The 23,079-nt window shown below is 35.9% G+C and overlaps 1 protein-coding gene across 8 annotated transcripts in view; it reads right to left on the bottom strand.

The window, feature by feature from the left end:
• Positions 1–3,406: 3,406 nt before the first annotated feature.
• The window catches only part of numb (NUMB endocytic adaptor protein), a 30,949-nt gene continuing 11,276 nt past the window's right edge, over positions 3,407–23,079 (bottom strand). Inside the window, exons 1-5 of one of the 8 annotated variants that reach the window (XM_086831460.1) lie at positions 18,020–21,838; positions 17,597–17,787; positions 6,278–6,594; positions 5,867–6,115; positions 3,407–5,753 (exon numbers count right to left, since the gene is read on the bottom strand). In XM_086831460.1, the coding sequence (XP_086687586.1) occupies positions 4,419–5,753; positions 5,867–6,115; positions 6,278–6,358 (1,665 nt within the window). In that variant the 5' untranslated portion in view covers positions 6,359–6,594; positions 17,597–17,787; positions 18,020–21,838 and the 3' untranslated portion in view covers positions 3,407–4,418. The other 7 variants (XM_086831461.1, XM_086831462.1, XM_020952127.2 and 4 more) reach the window with 7 other exon arrangements.

Here is a 23,079-nt window from a genome sequence, read left to right as displayed (position 1 = left end):
ACAAAATTGCATCGAGTTCATTGACAGTTGATTGTGGAGTGCAGGCGCTAGTTTCTGTTTCCTCAAAGAAATAGCAAATATTTATTGGAACAATAATCTGTGTGCTTTTAGATAGGAGTTTTTAGTCTTAGGTATATATTAAGTTGTTATTTTAGTAAAAATTTTAAGGTGAAGGTTCTTAACTTAATTATTAATATTTAAGAAATAGGCACACTTCAGTAGATCTTTCTGAAAAACAAAGAGCACAAATCTTAGACTTTCCTAATGTTATAAACTCTTCCCTCCTTAAAGCTAATAAATATACATATATAATTTTGATAATTTAATATAATTATTGTTTAATTTTCACTAAGAAAGTAATTTTCCCTAATATTTTATATCGTTTTCCTTTGCTGATCATTTAGCTGCAACGAGCCACACGACTTCCGTTCGCATTTCCAGTTTGTTCAAAAACTGTAGTCTACTTAAAAGGGCAACCGGCACGGCGCGGACCAAATGAAATTCATTATCAAAAATGGCTCAAGGCACCTGGCAACAGGACGAAGGACACAGAGATTGGAGTCGGGGGGTGGAGGAGGAACTCTCACCTTAAAGTTCCTCCCAGCCGCCGCGGCTAATGAACGTTGGAAGGGTGTGAAAGGAGGAGGATGGGGGCAATAACGCGGAGTCGCCACCAAAATGTCAACTGGCGCATGCCTCTTGGGCAAGTAATTATGTTTGATGACCTGGCGGTCGCCGCTTCTTCTCTGTCTCTCTCTCTCTCTCTCTCTCTCTTACTTTTTAGTTGGGCTAAAAAGTGAATCAGACGAAGGATAGTTAGCGGTAGCAGCGTTAAGATTATAATGCAAATATTGAATGGCTTCGCCCATCTATATTTCGCCCAAAGTAATACGAGAAACTTTGCAATCAGTTCATAGTTTCGTTTTTGCCAATTTGTTAGTTTATTGCCTTGTTATCCTTCATATTAATGGGAGTTTGATTTTAAATTGTAATTGGTATCATTTTCATTAGTTTGTTTTGGTAGTAATGCAATAATGAGGGAATAGCTTTTAATGTTTGTAGTCAGCCTGCCTTACTTATTTATGTTTTAAAAATTAAAAGATAGTACTCTTAGCAAAAATAACTTATTGTAGACTGTAGTAAATATTTTACCAAGTTAAATAACACTAAGAAAATAATAATGAATTTGAAAGCCTAAAAATATATTTGTATTATAAATTTAATACAATAAATAGACTGCAAATAAACTTGTTTCAACTTTGTTTCAATTTCGAAAAACTGTTTATTTCTTTCAGCGCCATCTAGCGTTTATAAGATTGAAATGAAAAACATAGATTCAAAGCTCAGTTACTATAAAATTTAAGAAATATATAAAAAATGTACCTAATAATATAGTGTGTAAATAAAATTAACGAAGCAGTAATATCACTATAAATAAACACTAAGGACAGGAAAACATTGCACATAACAAAATATATAGAAAATCTCATTGAAAACTCTAAACGTAGTATTCTATATAAGCTCATAGAAAATAAGCAAAACGTAGAACACAACCTATTTAAATATGTTATTAAACATAGCTTCAATTTATTTAGAATTTCAAAACTATAAAGTTAATGTCTTTGAGTTCCTTTAAAATATCTGATTTCATAGTTTGGATCTTTCCTGTTATTGGGATGACTATTCCACATGAAATTAATAGCCTACAAAAAATATACATATATAGAAAAAGGAAAATATAGAAAATGTACGGATAAATGGCATAGAATAAATCATAGAAACATAGCAAGATATATAGACAAAAGGGATACTAGCGCCAAAAGGACGTCATATAGAATAAATATCGAAACCAGAATCTTGAATGGAATAAATGAATTACATATATCATAGAAACACTCAAATATAGAATACAAAAACAAGAAACATAGCAGAGGACATAGAAATACTGGCGCCGAATTTGATTCTGTTTAAAAGTTAGCTTAGGGAAACGTGAACCATTTAAGCAAGAAACACTGAAAGTTGCGTTTAATATAGAACATAGACATTTCTATGAACATAGAAACCTTTCTAAACATAGCTTAATTTCGTAGCAATATCGCATAGAAACATAAAAACAATCCCAAATATGTAAAATAAACCGGATTTTACTCTACTGTCAGTAAAATACAGCTCTAAGAGTTTCTTTACATAAAAAAGAAACTTTACTGGCGCCTCTATCTCACTTTTCGAAAAGCTTTAATTTCAGGGTTGCCTTAATGTATACAAAAAATAAAAATATTAAGAAATGTGAAGAATAATAGACTTTTAAATAAATATAAATACAAAACTGTAATAAAGCGAAAAATTACTTACCATTATTTTCAGACAAGAGTTTCCATAACCTTTTAATTTATTTATAAACAATTAATGAATAAATCTACTAAAAAATTCAAAGAATACCAGGTTCGCAAACAAAATAACGAAATAAAATAACCAAAATGCTTTAATTCATCATTGCTTTTTAGTAAAGTACTTCCCACTAATTTCACATTTTGCCCCACTTCATTAATTATTTATATTTCCATACCGTTTATTTAACTTTAATATGAATGATCAATATTTCACAATACTTGAATATCCAATAACGACCATTTGATCGACATTTTTTGTTGTCCAACAAACTGAATAAACCATAATATCTCAGATAATATGTGGCATTTCTTTAATATGTCAATTTCATTAAAGGTATTAATGTTCGGGGTGCATGTCAATTTTACTAAACGTCAAACGAAACGATATGCATTTCCTATATACGTATAATAGGATATATATAATTATATCATCTTTAAATTTGTTTCTTTCATGTATAAGGTAATATTAAATATATATATATAATTTGTTCTTCAAGATTCCTCAAGGAATTTATCAATTTAGGGACAAACTTTGTCGCAAAAACAATGCTGAGCTGGTGCAGAGATTTTTATATTTTTTTTAATTTTTGTATTTTTTAGAAAGTCCTTTTGTTCCAATAGTGCCCATGTAAATATATAGAAAAGTTCTGATTCCCTATGAAGGAAATGGTAACATATTCAAATCAAGCCAGGTGAGACACATTTTCAGTGCAAATTAAAATATAAATTGGGTTTTATATGTACATAGAATGTGTAGGAAATTTGTACAGATTTAAGCATTAGTTTCCACCAGAATATATATCTTAGGAACAAGGCTATTTTCTTTACCATTTTAGATGATTCTATCTAGGGATTGATTAGGGTTTATGTATATCAACATTAAGTAACATTTTGGTGCATTGGTTAGATTTTTACAATATATTTTTTATAACCTTTATAACCGATAAACAACTGAATGAATAGCGCATTCAGCCATATAGTTTAGTTTAAAAAAAAATAAAACAATTAAATCGCCATTCACATGAAGCACACAAATCAAATGTATTTATCGTTTTCTGTTTAGTTGCGCTTTGTCTTTTACAATATTTAATATGTATAGCTTTATATATATATAACTTTATTTGTTTCTATTTTATTAGTTGCCTTTTTATTTAGCTGCTTGAAATAACTTTAAGTTCATTCATGTTCTTTTTTTTCCATTTCGCTTTTTTTTTATTTTTAAATTATATTTATAATTTAAGTATAATACATTTTGTACAGATTTAAAAATTAAACTAAATAATAAATGTTTTGATAGATAAAAACTCTGACACACTGACAAAATAATAATAATAATTGGCTCTAAGACATAGAGTTAACTAATTAGCAATTATTTATTTAATCTATACTCTTAGTGGGATCGATCAACAAGTATTGGAAGGGTATTACCAAAGTATAATACAGATTTTTTGCCTTTTAAGTATAAATGGTGCTTTATGTTGTTTACGTTTTTTTTGTTTCTTTAAATTTGCTTTATGGTGGTCTTCGTGGGTAACTTGGTAGCTTGGTCAATTTCTGTTTTTGTGGTTAGTGAAGGTGAGGGAATCCAAGGGATCTTATACTGAATCAGTCGTAGTCACCAGAGAGGGGGGCGGCAGTAATGCCATTATGCTAGATAAACGTGTTCTAAGGGCCCTCCTAAAAAAAGTCTGACTTCCGGTATAAGATCTCTTAAGAGCTAATGAATTCATTCAAAGCAGCATTCTGTGCTAAGCGCCACAAGTTTGGGTGTTCTTGATGCATTCTGCGTATAAATAGCTGTATCTTAGGTTCTCTTAGTTTTGAATATTTCAACATTAGTTATGTTTGCGTTAAGTATCTCTGATAACCTCCATCCATTCATCCATCCATCCATCCATCCTTCTGATCTCTCGAACATCTGTGCTGGACCCGCTCCTCCTTCTTTTCCTTTACTTTAAACTAAGTTACGTCTTTTTCAAGCGAACCACACTTTGTCCCCCTTGATGATCCCCGTTCGTGATCTGCTTCCTAGAGCTGCACCTGGAATGTCTGCGCCGGCGCCTTGGGCGGTGAGATGAACGGATTGGTACTGTGCCTGGCCAGCGGCGAACGTGAGGTGCTCGGCATTGGCATATCCGGTGACATTTGCTTGGCCGCTGCCACATTTGCCGCCCACTCAGCATCGAAGGGATCATCCGGACCGCCTGAACCACTGGCTAGCGTTTGAGCTCGTCCCACATTGGCCAGGTAACTGGGACGCTTGGGTGCCGCCGGTGAAGTGCTGCGCACCACCTGACCCAGCCACTGCTCGGCATTGGGCAGCTCCGTCGAGGCCTCGATGCTGTGCTCCGATCGCGTCGGTGATTGCTGTGAGTGAAGCGTCTGGTATGTGGGCGTTGTGCTGACCACTCGTGGTGTCACCTGAGCCGTGGGCGTGGCACTGTACGAAATTACATGCTGACCCTGTTTCTCGGCGGCTATGATGTTTTGATTAATGCTGCGATTATTGTTAAAGTTCAGATCATCACCGGCGGCCAGAAGTGCATCCGACTGCGACAACATCGACAGTCCTTGGCTGAGCTCCTGGCACAGCTGACTCACAGAATCGGCGGCCACGGCAGCAGCGGACGACTGATCCGCTCCAGAACCCGACTTGGCCGGCGATACCTCGGCAATGGGTGAGACACTGCGCAGCGGCGTCTGCAATGGATTTCCAGCGGCGGCGGCTAGGAAGGCTCGCTGGCGATCGGCATTGGACGGAAGATCATTGACACGAAGCGACATTTGACGCTTGAACGGCGACTGACTACCGATCGTGCTCAGGCGGAAGGAGCTCTGACGCTCCAGCATGTTGGGTGTGGCATGGGGACGTTCGATGGCGAAAGGATTGAACGGTTTAACGGTGGCTGCCGGTGGTCCTGGCATCGAACCCGAAACCGGACCATCTACACTGCGCTCATTGGTGCCCACAGTGGCCATGGCCAGGCGCTCTGTAAGTGTCTGCTGACGGAAGGATCCGGTACGCGTGAAAGTCGAATTCTTTGTATCAAAGGTCATTGTCACTCCGCACTCCTTATCCCGACGCTGCTTTCGCTCCAGACAAACGGCAAAGGCGCAACCCACTGCATGGGATAATCGCTCCCCGGAATCCTTGCAGGCCAAGAAACCATGACACATCCAGCGACGTGTGGTTCCATCCCGGCAAATGTAGCTGAAGCCACGCTCGTGATTCCGATCCGGTGCACAGAAGCTAACCTTTTCGATGGTTTGGTCCACAATCAAGCCCTTGGTTTCATCATCCACCACACGAAGACCATCTCCACTGACATGGAGGAGTCCGCGGACAGGACGACGTCGAGATTGCTAAAGAGGGGAAGATATCGTAATTAGTCATTGAGTACGAAGGGATTTTTATTTACTAAAGAGGCGACAGAGTCAAGGACATCCCTGATCCTCTGTGTCCTCTCATCACTTACCCTGAGCACCTTGAGGGCCTCCTCGCAGACCTGCATGCCGCGTGATTCGAAAACCTCCACACAGCCCAGATACTTCACCGAAAAGGAGCAGGTTGCTGATCTCACAGCTTCCTCATCGGCCTGCCACTGATGAGGCTTCGATGACTCGGGAACACGATCCTTGCGACGACGGAACGAGTCGCGAAAGGAGCGACGCAGACGATCCATTTTCTTCGGCGATTTCTTGCTAAACCGGAAGGAGGCGGATTTCTACAGGATACATTTTATACAATCGTTAGTTAGGTAAACAACATTTAAATATTAAGAAAGAGAAATAGAGAGAGATCGAAACAAGTGCGAGTGTGTATAATGCTAAACAGCATTTCCAACTCCCGGTAGTTTCCAACTTCCGAGTTGTATGTCAAAACCTACCCCATTTTTAACATCACCGAATTTTCCGCGTGTGAAGCCGCGCTCGAGTGGTTCGTGCGTGTGAGACGACGAGTTTCCCATGGCTTTGCCTGTCCTCTCGATCGGATCCTAGGCGTGAGTAAATTCTCCTGAATTACCGTTACAAGCGCCGGCTGACAGCGTTGCCAGATGGCAATGTGATTCAAAATGTGTTTTTGTGTGTGTAAGTTTGCGTGGTTGTCTCGTACGAAATTTTATTGATCGCTTATTGGCGCAATTTTATTTGTTCATTGAATTTGAGTTATGGTTTTTGATTAAATTAAATTGATGGGCGAGATCTGGAATATGTTTAGAGATGGCTATAGTCACAACTGAATGGGTTAAAAAAAAACATAACAGAACAGCTCTTGTTATCATTGCTGACGTCGTCGTTGTCTCCAATATGCATGAGTCAGAATAAATCGCTGGCAAAGTCTCCCTCATTTATTCCCTATCGCTATCGACACATGAAAGCACTCTTGGCTTATCTGACTTCGAATTTTTGATTCAACGCCCCCTCGTTTGATGTCATTGAGCGGAGATCAAAAGTGCCCTTGGATATATAACACCCATTATCCATTAACAACACGGGAAAAATTTGAAAATATATTGTTTTCAGAATTTGTGTGTTTTATAGAGAAATCTCAAATAACCTGTTAACTTTTTTATTGAATTTTTAAAGGGAATTTCTCACGTTTACACATAAAGAATATTTTTGTATATATTTATTAGTTTTCAACACTTTAATAACACCATAAATTATATTTCTTAAGCACTTAAGATGTCATAAATTTATTTTTATTTTAGAATTCAAGCAGGAAACATTTTCCTGATAATTTTGTATCAATTTAACAGAAGTTATCAGTTGTCAGAGAACTTTATATGTATTACCTAAATTTGTATACATTATAATGTCCATTTTAACTATTGAAATATATATTTAAAAAATACAACACTTCAAAACCCTTTAGTATATTTTCTCAGTGTATTATCTACCATATATTTAAAAGCTTTGCCCAACGAGATACCACCAAAAGCAACCTCCACTTGGCTTGGCCCCAACTAGAACTGAAGTCAAGAGGAGCAATTAATGCCAACGGCCTCCCATTGCTTATCGCACAATGGGCGTGGCCATAGTCGAGTGTCTCACGTAATTGTTTACACACATATTTAATATTTCATTCGTTCTTTTTTTATTTTTTTCTGTGTTATTTTTTATTTAGCATTTATTTGCCTTGACTTCGGCGTGGCTTTTGTTTTCCCAGCGCTGCGCTGCGACACGGGTGACATTTTTGTGACTTTATCACATGCCTCGGTATTGCGGTAAATTGTTGATAAACTAAGCGTTCGTAATTATTATCACAAAATCATAACAAAAGTTTTGTATATTTTTGTTTTTTTGGTAAAAATAATCTGTCTGATTTTTTTGATTTCGTTTGACTTTGATGGAGATGCACTAGGGCATATTTTTGGTGTATTATATTAACTTTTAAGGCTTACATTTTAATAAATAAACTTGGGAAAGATAAACCCGTTCAAACAACCTTTGTTTTTAGCTCTTAAACCAAAAAATATTATCTAATATTTATATGAATTAAATAGGCTAATCTCCGAGTTGTTTGCATGTCTAGATCTCTGAGAACGGAGCAACTGTATGATATATAGTAAAGTTTTATGGTTTTCCCACACAACACTCCGTTTTCATAAAGTTTTTCCAAGCCCAAAAAATATCTCTCATAGCCATGTTAATTGACCAACTCGAACACAACTAATTGGGCTTATTTGTCCAACATTTATTTTGTGGCTCTCTGAACACAGAATTTGTAAAGTTCAGTTTTCAACTTAAATCGAAATTCCGTTGCAACTTGACTTTCTTCTCCGCTGTAACTGTAAAATGTTACGAAACCAGTTTTGACCATTTGATTTACCACAAAGTATTTCGTCTCAGTTTATATTTGGTGACCACAAACGGGCAAGGGCAGCACATTTCAGCCAGCTTTACTTTGACTTGGCTTTTGGTTTCGTGTTTTTTCTGGCTTCATTAGAAGAAGGGCGTTGACTCTGTCTCTTGGGATGCTGTTTGACTGCATTTCTGATTCTTTTTTCTTAACCCCTCTCCCACATAAGCCGGCTAATCGAATTGTGAACACGTAAAGGCATCTAAACATTCTGAAAAGTGGGTCAGAGGTTTATGGGAAAAACTTCTACTGGAAGGAGATGAGAGAGAGAGATGATTTACCAGAGCTCTTGGCCTTTGCCTTAAAAGTTTCCAGCCAATAACAATAAAGAAGAGTATAAATTCAGTAGCTTAAGGGCGACAACTTGGCTGCTGGAAAACTGAAGCTGAAGGACACACAAGTATCATACATACATATTTTTTCCTATTTATTTATATGAAAGTTACAGCTGAGTGGGTTTAAATGGCAAAATATTATTATTATAATGTTTATACTCTAGAAAAATTAAGTAAACAAGAAAGGAAACGAAGTTTGGGAAGTCGAAGATTATATATCCTTGCAGTTTAAAGTTGAATTATAGGATTAAAATCGAAATATTTCATATAAGCATTCTTCTAATCGATATATATCGATATGACCATTTTTGTTGACAAATCAAAGTTTAAAAAACTCATAACTAAGTCAAAAAAGCATTAATTTTCATTCCGAAAAGTTTTTTATGTCAGTTTTTATGGGGTTAATAAAACTGATTACTCAATTTAACATTTTGAATAATGCTCAATTTTTGAAAATTTTAACGATGTAAACCCCTATATTTTTTTCCAAAACTTGAAAAAAATTAAAAAAAAAAATGTTTTCTACCGAATAAAGCTAGATCGATTCGGCTGCTGATGCTGCTCAAGAATATATATGATTTATAGGGTCGGAAATGTCTCCTTCGCATAGTTTCAAGCTTCTGAATAAAATGATAATACCCTTCCAAGGGTAAAAAAAAAAATGTATCTAATACCTTTTAACTTTAAGTATTTCCAATCATTGGAAATTCTGCAAAAAATGTATCTACTAAAAGAAATTCGTTAACTAAGCACTTTAAGACGCCATAAAAGTTGACAAGAAATGCTTGAAACTTGTTTTAGATTCCATGATTCATGGCTTACACATGTCTTGGACAGCAGCAGCAAAAACAAAAATATATAAAAAATAAATTCCAAATCACGCACTAAAAGTAAACATGATTTCAGAAGTGACAAACAATCAGTTGGTTATGGCCTCTATCCGAGAAGGGTTTGGGGTGTCGTTGGGTCACCCATCCGGAAGGGTTCATTCAACCAATAATCGAGACACGAAACAGGTTCCAGCAGTAAAAAATCTGAGTACGTGTTTGCACGAGAATCAGATCCAACTGCAGTTTGCTTTGATAAAAAACTGAATGAAAATGAACCAAAAAAAAATAATATAAAAAATATATGGCAAGCGAGAGAAGATACTTGTTTCTTTATCAATGTTTACCCTGATACCAAGCAATATTTATTTTCTCTTTGTGATATGGTAATTAATAGGGGAATATTTTCCATGATTAAGGTAAACATAGAGAAGGCTCTACAAACACATCAAGTAGATGGAGAAAAAATAACCCAACAAAATTATATAAACTCGTCTTTACTAAGAGCTTAATTTGGGCTTAAGAGTGACATATTAATTGCATGACAAATTTAATTTTTTGTCTGCCACTTCATTGACCTTTAACCATTCTTCTTGTACCAGAACACTCTCCCTAATTAATTCATTAAACTTCTCCATAAATCATAAGCCGCATATGTCGTTTCATCCATTGGTCGGGTGATGCCGTGCTAGAATATGGCAATATTTTCCAGTTCGTTTTTAATTTAGCATTAAACAATTAACCCTGGGATGACAAAACAAGCGCAGTCAATGACACTTTTGTATATATATTGGAATATAGCATGTAGAAATGTGTAATTTGTGTTGCATAACCACAATCGAGCCTCGATATAGAGTGGGTGTCCATTCGCCCAATGTAATTACATTTTAGCTGTGAATGTGCCCTCAAAAGGCCAACGACACTTGTTGCATTCGAGTGGGGCAAGCCATTGACTCCTCCAATAGTCTAGGAAATCCCATTGGAAAAGTTGCAGCTTTTCATCTGGATGAAAAGCAGACTCCCACAGGCTTACCATCATCAATGCTTTTCACATTTCTATGGTTAAATATGGGCTAAGCTATGAATTGCATCATAGTTATGGATTTTTTATTCAGAACAGACACACAAGTGAGATATGCCGGATAAAGTCAGGGATTTTACAGAAAGTTTAATTGGAACTTGGATTTAAAATTTAAAGTGAGCTTAAATGAAGCCACTAAAATATTCACATTCTGGTTTATTTATTGGCTTAGTAAAATAATGTTTCTCCTTTTAAAGTACTGTCTTTCGATTGCTTGAAATATAAATTGTATTTATTAAGAACTAATAAACGGTTTAAAAGGTTATTTACTTATAAATGATATAAATTATATTTATTCAGAATTAATAAATCATTTTAAAGGTAATTTATTCATTTACTGAAAAGAAATATACATAATACTTATTCCGAATTAATAAGCCTTCCCAAAGGTAATTTATAAATTCACTGGAAAAAGCACTTCCCCTTTTACTAAATTACACACTGAAAGTGCCTTGTAATTTGAAACTTTTTAATATTGTCATATTGATTGAAAACTTGTTAAAGGTTTTCCCATTAATTTCTCAAAACTTTTAAGTGTTCATTGCATAGTTTTTCCCTTTGTCAAAGTCAAAACTCACATTACACAAAAAATGCACTTTGTGAAATTTCACACGCCGCCATCATGATAATGATGATGTTGGTCAGCAAAGGATACATGTTTATGGCTTCCTTTCTTTTTCAAGCTAGTACTTGATATAAAATTATAATTATTCCAGCTCACCGTATGTCTGTCTGTCTGTCTGCAGTCCTTTCATTTTTTTTTTTAAGGGACAGTGGCTCAACTAGGGGCATTATCAACCACCGCATCACCTTCATCGAGTATTCTTCGTCCTCCTCGTCCTGCGAGGGTTGCCCTCAACTTTTGGAATTTATAATTTTCAATGCTCTTCCTCCTGTGTCGTGGGAACTTTTCGTTGTGTATTTTTTTTGTAAAATAAATTTGAAATATATCAGCCAACGTTTTGTGTGAATATTTACTGAAGCTATTAAACGCTTCGCAGTGTGTGTGTGCACATTTTTACATTTTTTTATGGCTGGTGGGAGCTCAACGATAATGACTTCAATTAGGCAACGTAATAAGGTGCAATGAAGCATGACCCCAAGGATTTTGTGCGGGGCAGTAAATTATTATATAAGATCTTGGAAGATTTTAAAGGTTTTTTGAGAGGATATTAGAATTTCATTGGTAAATTAAATAAGAAACTTAAGGAATATGATTGAGACGATAAACTTGATTAAATTCAAAGAGTCTGTAATACATTTAAGATCAAACTTCCACATGTAATCCTTAAGAAGATTTACCTTAGTAAATTCAATGAATCTGTAATATATTTATGATCAATCTTCTATATTTAATTACATCTAAAGTAAAGAATAATGTTTTATGAACTTATTTTCTCCACATTTTAACCAGTTTCAACCAAAGACTTGTCACATCAAACACTGAACTCTGGCAAAAGCTATAAAATTTGACGCAGACACATCTATAAATTCAGTTTTAACTCCCTTGAAGATACCCAAGTTAATTCCGATGATCTTCTTTAAATACTATTTAATTCCATGAGACAAAAAAGGGAAAATGAGGAGGTAAAGTAATCCAAAAAGTTCACTTGATAATAAATCAGCAAAGTAAAGCGCCAACTCTCTTTTCCCCCTCTTTTTTCGCTTCTTAGCTAATTTAAAGGAAGTGCGCAAAGAATTTCGGCAAAAAGCAAAAAGTACCGAAAAAGGTTTTCTCGTAAATAATGAGACAGCAACAAAAGATCTCACACAGCATCTGGCAGAGTTTGCGGATTTTCAGAGGAAGTATGCGAATTTTATTTTATTTTCATTTCTTTCGGTGACGCATTTAACTGTACACAACCTTCTCTCAACGACGTCTTACAGTTGAATCCAAGACAATGACAATAGGAAAAGGTAGCCGGCAAAGGGTAGAAAATAATTTTGAAGGCCTGGGATTTTTTTTTTTGTTGGATAAAGTATCCTTCGATCTTGGGAATCCTGTGCTGCAAATCCTAAGCTATTTCACACGCTGACCCAAAATGCACCCCTAAAAACGAAGCGAATTCCAATGCACCCAAGTTCCTGTATGTCCTCTATGTCCTATGCAAGAGTCCTAATTACGAGGATACGAAGGACACAAGGAAATTGGGCGCACGGGGGTTTGCTAAGGGGAATGCATTATATATAGTGAGTATTGTTGAGAGTGCGCATAATTATTAGCTGTCAATTGGGCGGTTGATCTGACCATTATGTTACCTGGTTTTCGGAGAGGGTCCAATATCCTTGGGACTTGGTATAGGGGGGTGTGGGAAAAAGTGTGTATCTCAAAGTGTGTGAGAAAAAAATAGGTAAGTCTGGGGATGCTGGGAAGATGCAAAAAAAGTATAGAAAGAAAATGCAACTGTCTGAAAAAATGCTTTCAGCGAAAAGAAGCCAAGGAACCTAGCAAAAATATCACTCACCTAATTTGCATCTTTATATTTATATAAATAAACACATGTTACATAAAGTTCCCTCTTTAAACCTAAAGCCAAACCAATATGCAATATCCTTTCTATATATACACAACCCTTACTTCAACAACACCACATCCTTTTTGATAAAAACCAACTCCAATACGAGCAGCATTTCCAGCAGAAAAACACTCGAGAGAAACCTCCAAAACCCAACGAACGGAAGTAGAAATGCAGGCACACACGAAAAAATAAAAATAAAAACAATAGGGATACAGAAGAACGTGGGTTCTTGTTTGCCTGTATACCATATACCTTTTTCCTATATATATACATATATAGAATTATGTACCTTATAAGAAGTATGTTTCTGTTCCTGACAAACAAGGGACTTGCAGCGGGTAGTAGTTCGAAAAATGTACAAAAATTGTTTGCATCTGTCGGTTGGAACGAATGCAACGACATATGCCTGGATCCTGGCATATGTTCACACTGCACGTGGCTAAGGATTCTCGAAGGATTCTCTCTTTCCGTCGCTCAGGTCCTTTGGCTTGTTAAGTGCCGCCTTCTGTGACTTCGATTTGCCACGATTTTCAGGTAGTCGAAAACCTTTTGGTTCGTGTCTGATCCTTGAATCTTGTTATGTGTACTGAGCAGATGTGAAACTAAAATCCATCGTAAGATAAATATTTTGCAGTCTTTGCTTATGGTTATTTTTATTTACAATCATTATGGAAATGAGTGTTTTTACGATGACTCAACTTGCCGTGGCACACATAACCAAAGTTATATGGAATTAGAACCTGTTTCTTCACAACAAGTTTTCTTTTATTATTATTATTTTAAAGGCGAGGAGCATGTTAATTCCATTAGTAATGTGCAATTGAATAAAGCATAAACAATAAACAAAAAAGAAAATAGAAAGATTTTTCAACCACAACTTATCATTCATCCAAAGCACATTTGTGTCATTACGAATTCATAACTCACAGAAATCTGAGGGGGAAAATCATTGGAACTTTCCTAGAATTGTTTTTCATATGCCCAAGAATTTTTAATGCGTTGATAGCTGAAGTTTTGTCTTAAATTTATTTTCAATGCTAATAAAATTTTCCATATATGTATAAGAAATACTTGCTTACTTGAAGTATATAAATATCAGGTTACATCCCACTGCTGTGATCTTCAGACGATACAAAAAAACAGCTCGTGTAATCAAAGTACACAATATGTAATAATTTTTCGCTTTTCTCAGACAGATGTAAATAGACACAAGACGACTAGATGAAGAGCTCTTTTATCTGACAGATTTAAAATGGGAAAGGGATTTTGTTCACAAACGTTACTAACATTGTGACGATAAGCGGCATGGAGAATTTGTTTACTGACACAAAGTTTCGTGGAAAGATACGTGACATCACCAGAAGTAACTATGTTTAGATAACCGCTTAGTTTGGATGATTATCCAACTGATTTATGGCAGCAAAGGTCGTCGGTTTTGTGGGGAAACCAACCAAGCCTGGCTGATTTTTCCAAACCTACATCTCTCTTAGCATTTTCCAGCGGCATTCTCTGCTCTGATTGCCATTGTTAGTAGTCAATTTGGTGGCTCACAAATGTGTAACATAGTTGGGTTTTCTCTCTGTTCCATTTGTCAACGCTTTTGCTATTCGTTGATTCGTAGCAAATAGAGATGTTCCAAAGAACAGCTGTTGTCAATTTCCGGGGGGTGCCAGCGCCTGAAAGTAGGCAGTGCAAACAGCACATTCATGGAAAATAATCGATAGGCAACCTGAGCAAACAAACCCATATACATATATTCGCCAAAAAGAAGCCATTCTAGTGTCAGGTGGAAAATGGGAATATTTTCTTGCCCACCCCCTCACATTTCCCTATTAAGTGAACAGGTGTGTCAACTGTATTTTTTGGGGGGACATCAAAGACTTTAGGTGGGAGGTGCTACAGGTGGTAAATAAACATGGTAGCTAACGATGGTCGTAATATGACGACAGCAAAATTGTAGCTTTTCCAAAATAATGATATCAAAGCTAAAGTAATTACATTTTTGGATATGAATAAAGAGCTACTTATTATAGGTTAATAAAAGTGTATGTGGTTAAAGGTTAAATGGGAAGTCCGTCAGTCAATTAAATTACCAAAGGAGGAACTTATTATAGGCATATTATTATTTAATCGCTTTTGCTTAAGCCTTTAGCTTATTTCCCTGCTTCTCCATTAACGTAAAATCCCTTTTATATTGACTTTAACTCTTCAAAGTATAAATAACTGACAGACCGGAAATTGAACTTGTTCAGTGCCTCTAAAAAATCAGAAGCAAAGGACTTAAGACTTCCCCCTAACCCATAATCATATTCAATCATGCCCTTTGACATTCTTAAGGCTCTGCGGTTTTTTCGTCCCAGAGTCAAGGCCAAAACAAACTTGGCGTGTTGTCGAGTGGCTTGAAAAGTTTTTGGCTGAGCAAGTTCACGGCTAGTTAGGCCAAGAAAATGTCAGGAATGCATAAAGAGGTACCAGTCCTTTGAAGTCCTTTATGGCAACATATCATTAATAGAAAAAAGCCGCATTAATTACAAAATTCGCTATAAAAAATAAATGCGCCTGGTAATCACAGCCGCATTTAAGTATCAGCTAAATGACAAAACGTTTACATGCATAATTATACCATTTTTTTCCTTCTTCTTTTTTTCTGCATTTTTAATTTCCTGCCTTAGACGCAGAATGAAAGATAGATGTCCGCCTTTGTCCCGAGACTAGAAGCTAGAGACTTTAGTCTTCAGTCTCCAGTCTTTAGAGACTTTAGTCTTCTGTCTCCAGTCTTTAGTCTCGAGTCCAGAGCCAAGTTAATGGCCTAGAAGTTGCAACCAAGACTTGGTCTTGGTCTTGGACTTGTTCCCGTGTTCTTGACTTGACTGCAGTTGTTAATCATCTGCGTGGCTGCATAAAAATAGAAAGGAAATTCCATGAAATTAAAGTTTTATGCAGCAGCTACGATCAAGTTGAGGTCTCTCTCTCTGTCTGAATGTTTGTTGAACTTCGTGGAGAAGATGGAGCTGCAAGCTGGGAGCTGGCTTGGAGCCTGGTCTTAGCCAACAGTTTAGCGAAAGCCGGGACTGGGACCGGGACCGGAGTAGAGGCACAAAGAATGCAGTCGGCTTGGCATAATCGAAAGGCATGTGAGAAAAGTTGGAGTCGGCTGGCTGGTTGGCTGGTTGGCAAAACCGGTTTTATCCTCCCAAAGTTGCCTCAAACTTAAGTCCAAGTCCAACTGCACCCAGGCAGCATTATGTTCTTACTTTTTTGCCCTGGCTTGTTACCAGTTTTTTTGTTTGGCTTTTCTCGGAATGTTTCTGAATGGTTTTTTCGGTCTGAAGTTTTTTCTTTTATGAACTGAAGCTGAGATTTATAATCTGCTTCAGGCTGAGGTAGCAAAAATGCAACATAAATCAGTGAGGAGAGCCCTTAAACATTTACAAGAATACATATATATATATCAACTACACAACAAGTAAATCAACTTGAACAGCATAATTATGCGAAAAAACTCTCTTTTGGCTTTCGCTGGGGCCAACTTGGCATTTAATTACATTGTAATCATAATATATTTTCACCCACTCTGTGTTGGTTTTCGTTCTCACCCGGCAAGAAACCAATTCATTGGCCACTTCAATGGGAAAATTTTTACCATTTTCCCTTATTTTCTTCTTTTTACTTTTCTTTTTTTGATTTTCTACCTTTTGTTTGCTATCTTGGTAATTTATGCAGTTTGACAGTCAAATAATTTGGCACACAGAATGCATTAAAATAAATTAGCTACACAAAGGAGCTGGAAAAAATGCTTCTGGTAAGTAAAAATAGCTTTAAAAACGACTTATTTTAAATTGTTAATATTCCAGAATATATTTCCGATAGATTTCGATTTCGCTTTGATCGTTAATTTGACAACCTCCAGTGTATCAATTGTTTATTCAGTTTTAGTCATGCGAAATGATGAATCATTTATCGACCCAGAGACGTGAGAGACTGGAGACGAATCGGAACTATATAGATATAGTATATAGTATATAGTACGTTCATGCGATGAGGCTAAAACCAGCTAGCTAATTGTAAATTGTTTTTTTTTTTTCCTTTGTTTACCCTCCCAAATTGCCATGTTCAAGTGCAAACTGTAAAGATTTATTCATTTAGCTGAGTAAGTGCAGCCAAATTGCTTATATATCTATATATTTCATGATAATGGTCATAACCCCTAATTATTTTAAATATTTTAGAAAAAGGCATAAGGTATTAATAGTAATAGTTATTTGTGTCACTTTAGACAGCTGTTAAAATTTATCTGTAATAAACTAAGCCTGCGTTTTGACTCATGCATATTGTATACTTTAACAAAAACTGAAAGTTTTACAAAAATTCAAAATATTTTGTATATTTTTTTCACACACAAATGTCAAAGCAGCAACAACAACCTCAAAGACATGCAAGAATTGTATGCAAATTAAATTTTTGCCAACGTAAAAAAATATAAACTCGTTTTAAACCTGGCTCGAAGCTCTTTGGATTCAAGCTCAACTTTGGTTGCTGTTACTGGTTTTCTGGATTTGTTGTGATTCAAGTCAAATTTACCATTTATATATATAGAAATCGGTTTCAAAGTGTGTGTGCCTTGTTTTCGGTTTTTTTTTTTTTTCAAGTAAATCCAAGCTCAGGTTTTGTTGTCCGCCAATTTATTTTTTGTTTTGATCACCAAACAATCCGTATATATTAATAAATAAATCCGGTTCGGGCCTTATATAACTCTGAAGCGAATATTCCAACTGTGGTATCGTTAGTATTTCTCTATTCCAAGAACACCTCGCACACACACACTTAGCAGCACACACACACACGGGGGAATGTGGGGAAAATCGCACACCGAAAAACAACGACACGACGATAAAAATGCAAAATGCGATCCCCCAAAAAAGAGAGAAAGACCCACCGAATGAATGGTTAAAATGGTAAAATGGATGGATGTATGGATGGCTGGGTTCGGCCCACTTAAGCTACCGGCTGCTATTGACCCCCCCGATTTTTTACGGATATATCTTCACTTCTTTTACGCGGACATTTGGCTAAACCGACGACGGCGACGGTCAAAATCGAATGGAAGCGGAGGGAAACGGAACGCGGTTATCCGGCAAGCGGCAAAGCGGTAAGCGGTTTGCTCGATTCGGCGGTTTGAATTGCTCTACTGTACTGTGGCGAGCATGGCTCACTCGCTGAGCGCTGAGCGGTGAGCGGTGAGCGGTGAGCGTTGAGAGCTGAGCGGACAGCAGAGCGGAAGAGAGCGAACAGCGACAGCTGTTGCAGAGTGTGTGAGTGTGTGTAAGTGTGAGCACTGAGAAAAAGTTGTATATGTTTAATGAGTTATTAATAACTGGGGAACAAAATGTTTGAAGAATAAGAAGAGGAAATATAACCATGTAATTTAAAAATAAGTTATTCATTATCTCTCTGCATATAATAATAATATAATCCATAAATAATAAGAAATATATCAGATAAATATTTTATTTTATACTGAATAATATTAATAATTTTAAAATAATAATAATAAACATTCGTTTTAATAATTTGACTCATTGCAACGGATATTTGTTAGAGGATCATATATGATCAAGGTTTAATCGGCACATAATTGGGACTTGTCCAAGCAGAGGTGCGCCTTATTTTTTTTTTAACTTTAAAACTGAGGGAATGGAAATAAAAAATAGTACAAAATAAAAAAAGAAGGTAACTTAAGTATGGCGAAGGTTTTATACCCCTGAATTTTGATCAGGCAAATCATCATAGCTAGGCCAAAAATGCTTTAATTTTTATTCGGAAAGCATTTCAGTGCTAGTTTTTATTAGGTTAACAAATCTATATACTAGGTTTTGAAAATTAAAAAACATAATTTTTTTTTGTCAAATTTTGACAATTTGAACCCCTTAAAAAAATTGAAAAATGTTAAAAAAAAATTTTTTATCAGACATGGCTAGATCGAATCGCCTATTGATGCTGATCAAGAATATATATGATTTATGGGGTCGGAAATGACTTATTCACTGTGTATAAAACTTTATAGTATCCTGCAAGGGTATGAAAATCGTATAATTAAAAACGTATCTGCAACATTTTACACTTAATTTTCTACAACTAAAATTCCATTAAAGCAGTTTAAAATTCCCAGAAAATCGTAATTTTTCCTCAGTGTAATTATACGCTTGTGGCTCATTCGCTCATTTCCTTTGTGTTTGTGTTTACTACCAACAACAAACAGCCGTCGCTCTGCTTCTTCCATCTCACCTCCGCTCCGAGGTTCGAGCATTTGTTGTTGTTGCCGATGGTGACGGCAATGATAAAACTGCGACGCTTCGTTGCAGCTTATAGATGTCGTGGAGTGCAAGTGAGAGAGATATTGTATCTACAAGGTTCAGGTAGAATCCCAGATGCGCTGCTGAAATCCAAGATACTATTTTTGCTGAGATAAGCGTGGCTTTAGGGATTTGCGGTTCGGCTTAGGCGGTGAAAATTCACGGAAAACACGTGCTAGGAAATTTCTCGAAAAGGCAAACGAATATTTTAAGGTGTTCCCGAAAATAATTAGTGGGTGGAAGGTATTAAAATAATTGTTAAGTAGGCTTAGAAAGGTACCTAGATCAAGGAAGATACTTTCTGTATCTCGATGTGATATATATGAACCCCAGTAAAAGTCAGGTTTAACAGAAATTCTGGGAAAATATCTTTAGATCTATATTTATATTGGATCGAAATTTTAAATGTATGTAAAATATATTAAACATGAAAATGTATATTATTGTATTATATAAGCTATGATTTTAACTGACAAAAGATTCATTTAATCAAAATACCCGTTAATAACATCTGAAGGGTATCTAAAACCAGTTGGTATCGTTGGTTCTGCAGCTGCCAGTATTTTTTGTTCGTGGAGTGTGTGGAGAGCGAGTATCTGGTGAAGTGATTATGCGACTAAAGAGAGTCGTTAAAGAGAGTTACCCTAGAACCAAAGTCAACTTGAACCGAATGCGATCGACACCAAGTGGTTATGAAATGTCACCGTACGTTGAATAAAAAACAACAGAACAAAAAAACTGATTAACCGAGCCAGTAATCAGGGATCGGTAATCAACGTATCGAACTTATCGATTTGAATTAGTTGCCCAACCTAAATTCCGTGACAACAATGGCAAATGATCGATCGCTTTGCGAGAGCGAACGGAAGAGCGAGAGGCAAGGTCGTCGCTTGCTCCCAAAGAGAAAGTCTCCAGCTAAGAGAGAGTTAGATAAAGTCAAGCTAGATACATTTGTACTTGTGTGTGTGAGGTTAATGATTAAAGAGAACCTAAGAGTGAGTGTTTTCTCTTTGTGTGGAACGTGCGAAAAATTACAATGCAGAATTGGCTTTACCTGGATTAAGACCAGCTATCACATAAAATGTGGTAGTAAAAAAAATGGTACCAAGTCTATTTGGAGCAAACCATTGCTGCCCACACATGGCTCCCAATCACGCCAACATTATCGCAGTTTAAATGCAGAAAAAAACAAATTGCTGCAATCGCGGCAAAAAGCACAGCTGCACTGAGAATAAAAAACAGAGACATTAGTTCTGCTTCCCTATCTTAACTAATTCTAATCTTATTCTTTGTTTACCTAACTGACTTAAAAGAGCAACTAAAACGTTTGAACATATACTTGATAAAAGAACTATGACTTTTTTATTATTTTTTTAATTAAGTTTTAATAATTAGTGTTTTATTGTGTTTAATGTGGCAACGTAATCTAATCGGTATATCTGATACTATTAAAAATCATTCGAAGACTGTGCAAAAGTAGGCAATGAATTATTTGAGATACCGGAAGCATGGGCATTTGCATATTTTATAGTATACTTATTGGTACAATAACACCGGATTTATTATTGATATTTTTTTCTCTTTTCATGTTAAGTAAAATGTTTTAAAGCTTCAACTGCAAATGCTCGTCACTTTCAGATAAACCACAATGAATACAAGTATACCACAGGAAATGTATAACCCCCGATCCCAGACACGCCCACTACACCGCCCCACAACTAACGAATGACTCCAGCAACATCGTTGGAATGAACAGACAATAGATAAGGCCCAGACAATGAAAGGTAAAAGAGAAGTGGGGAAATGTAGAAATGGCCACAAGCTGAGAAATCAATGTCTGTCTGGGAGTCAAGAGGGGTCTGACGAGGTACAGACAATGTGCCACATGTGCAACCTAATCAAAATTTCAATCAAAATGCGCAAAATGCTGCAATGAAAGGTTCACAAAAGGCCACAACAAATACGCTCAAATACACACTAATGGTTTAGCATGAGTAATCCAATCCCCATACAATCCAATTCACTCGAATTGAAACCAATCGGGGGTCTATAATTGCGATTAAGAAGCCAATTACCATTACAAATTGTTGGGTAAATTGTTTGGGATTTCCATTTCCCATTTGGAGACAAGAAGATTAACAAATCAATTGTTGGGCAATAATTGAAATAATTTGGCGACAAATTGAAAATGTAAGTAATCAAGGGCTGAGGGAATTTAAAATGTTGTTTAAATGGCGCAGAGAAGTATGCTACAAAGTGGTACATTGTATTTCAAGGAGCGAAGATGTACATTGATTTCAAGATTTAAGATATTTTATAGAATGTTTTTGGGGAAATTTATTAATTTATTTTAAATTTAAAGTGATTAAAATATTATATTTTATAAGAATTTATTAGGTTTAAAATTTGTTTATTTTGGGTAGCACTTGTTTCTCTCTCTCTATTTTTTCTCTAGTTTAATTTTATAAAACAGTTTAAACTTACCCTTTAATATTCAGATGCTTCCTTTTATGGCTGAAATTAACAAGAAAAGGGAATATTGATTAGTTAAGGTCTATTTATCATATTAAATTATTTACTACTTAAATATTTATAGATTTTCTAAATTAAAGAAAATCCAATTTAAATTAAAGTTAACCCAAGCAAAATGACCGTTAAATAATTCAAACATTTTCTTCAAGTTGGCAATGCTTAAGCTCAAGCCTCTCTTAAAGCAAACTTAAGAGCCACGCACTCACACACACACTCTGGGCACTCAGCTGGCAATGTCAGTGACGTTCGCAAAAAGTTCCCACAGTCATTAGGGTCATGAATGTGTCTCTCGCCTCTATTTGGTCTCGTGTTCACAATTTGTTTTTAATTTAAAATTGCATGTGCATGGCCCTAAGATACACACACACATGTGTATATAATATATGACCAAGCTAATGTTGGCCAAGACTGTGTATGTTTTTTAGCCCCATATGAGAGCACTGCTTTGAGTGGCATCTTGAGACGTCGCTGCCGCAAAGATTGAGTGGCTCGAGGGTTTAAAAGCTTGGTAGGCAGGTGAAAGAGCTTTACGGGGTCTTAAGCTTGGCTTGCGGTTGAATGAACTTGAGCTTAAAGTCTCTATAAAAAAAGATAATGCACTGTAAATAACAAGTACTAATATGATATACAATTGATTATGAAACCTACTTTTAATTATAAAAAATAAATTGAACACTTTAACTAATATTAATATATAAAATGTATAATTATAAACCTGATCTTTGATATATATTTACAAAGATATACATAGAGTTTACCTAAAATTTGCAAGTACAATTTCAGCTACATAGTTATTTTCAAGAAACAGATAAAATAAAATAAGAAAGCAATTATAATAACCTTTTAAAGGTACAATAGACTGCATCAATAGCAAAGTGCTCATTCATGTATTTGAATCTGTTTGAATTATCTTATCTCATTAAGTGGTTTACTTTCCATTAAACTTTTGGTATTTGCAGATTTTTTCATTCAGCTAATATTTATCTAATGCGATAAAAAGTGGTTTACTTTGGGTATTTCCAACTCCCGTTCTTTATCAATTTTATATCCCGCAGAGGGTTCTATGGTAGGGGTTCCCCCTTCTCACAAGGGTGGACAGTTTTCCCGAGTACTTAAAATTATACTCACACACACACACACACATTTCACACCCCAGCAATTAGCCAAGGGTTGCGCACG

This window comes from Drosophila serrata, unplaced genomic scaffold (genome assembly GCF_035046125.1).
Source record: "Drosophila serrata isolate PLE 108 unplaced genomic scaffold, ASM3504612v1 contig_240, whole genome shotgun sequence".
NCBI classification, from domain to species: domain Eukaryota; kingdom Metazoa; phylum Arthropoda; class Insecta; order Diptera; family Drosophilidae; genus Drosophila; species Drosophila serrata.
This window is presented reverse-complemented; position numbering and strand designations above follow the sequence as displayed.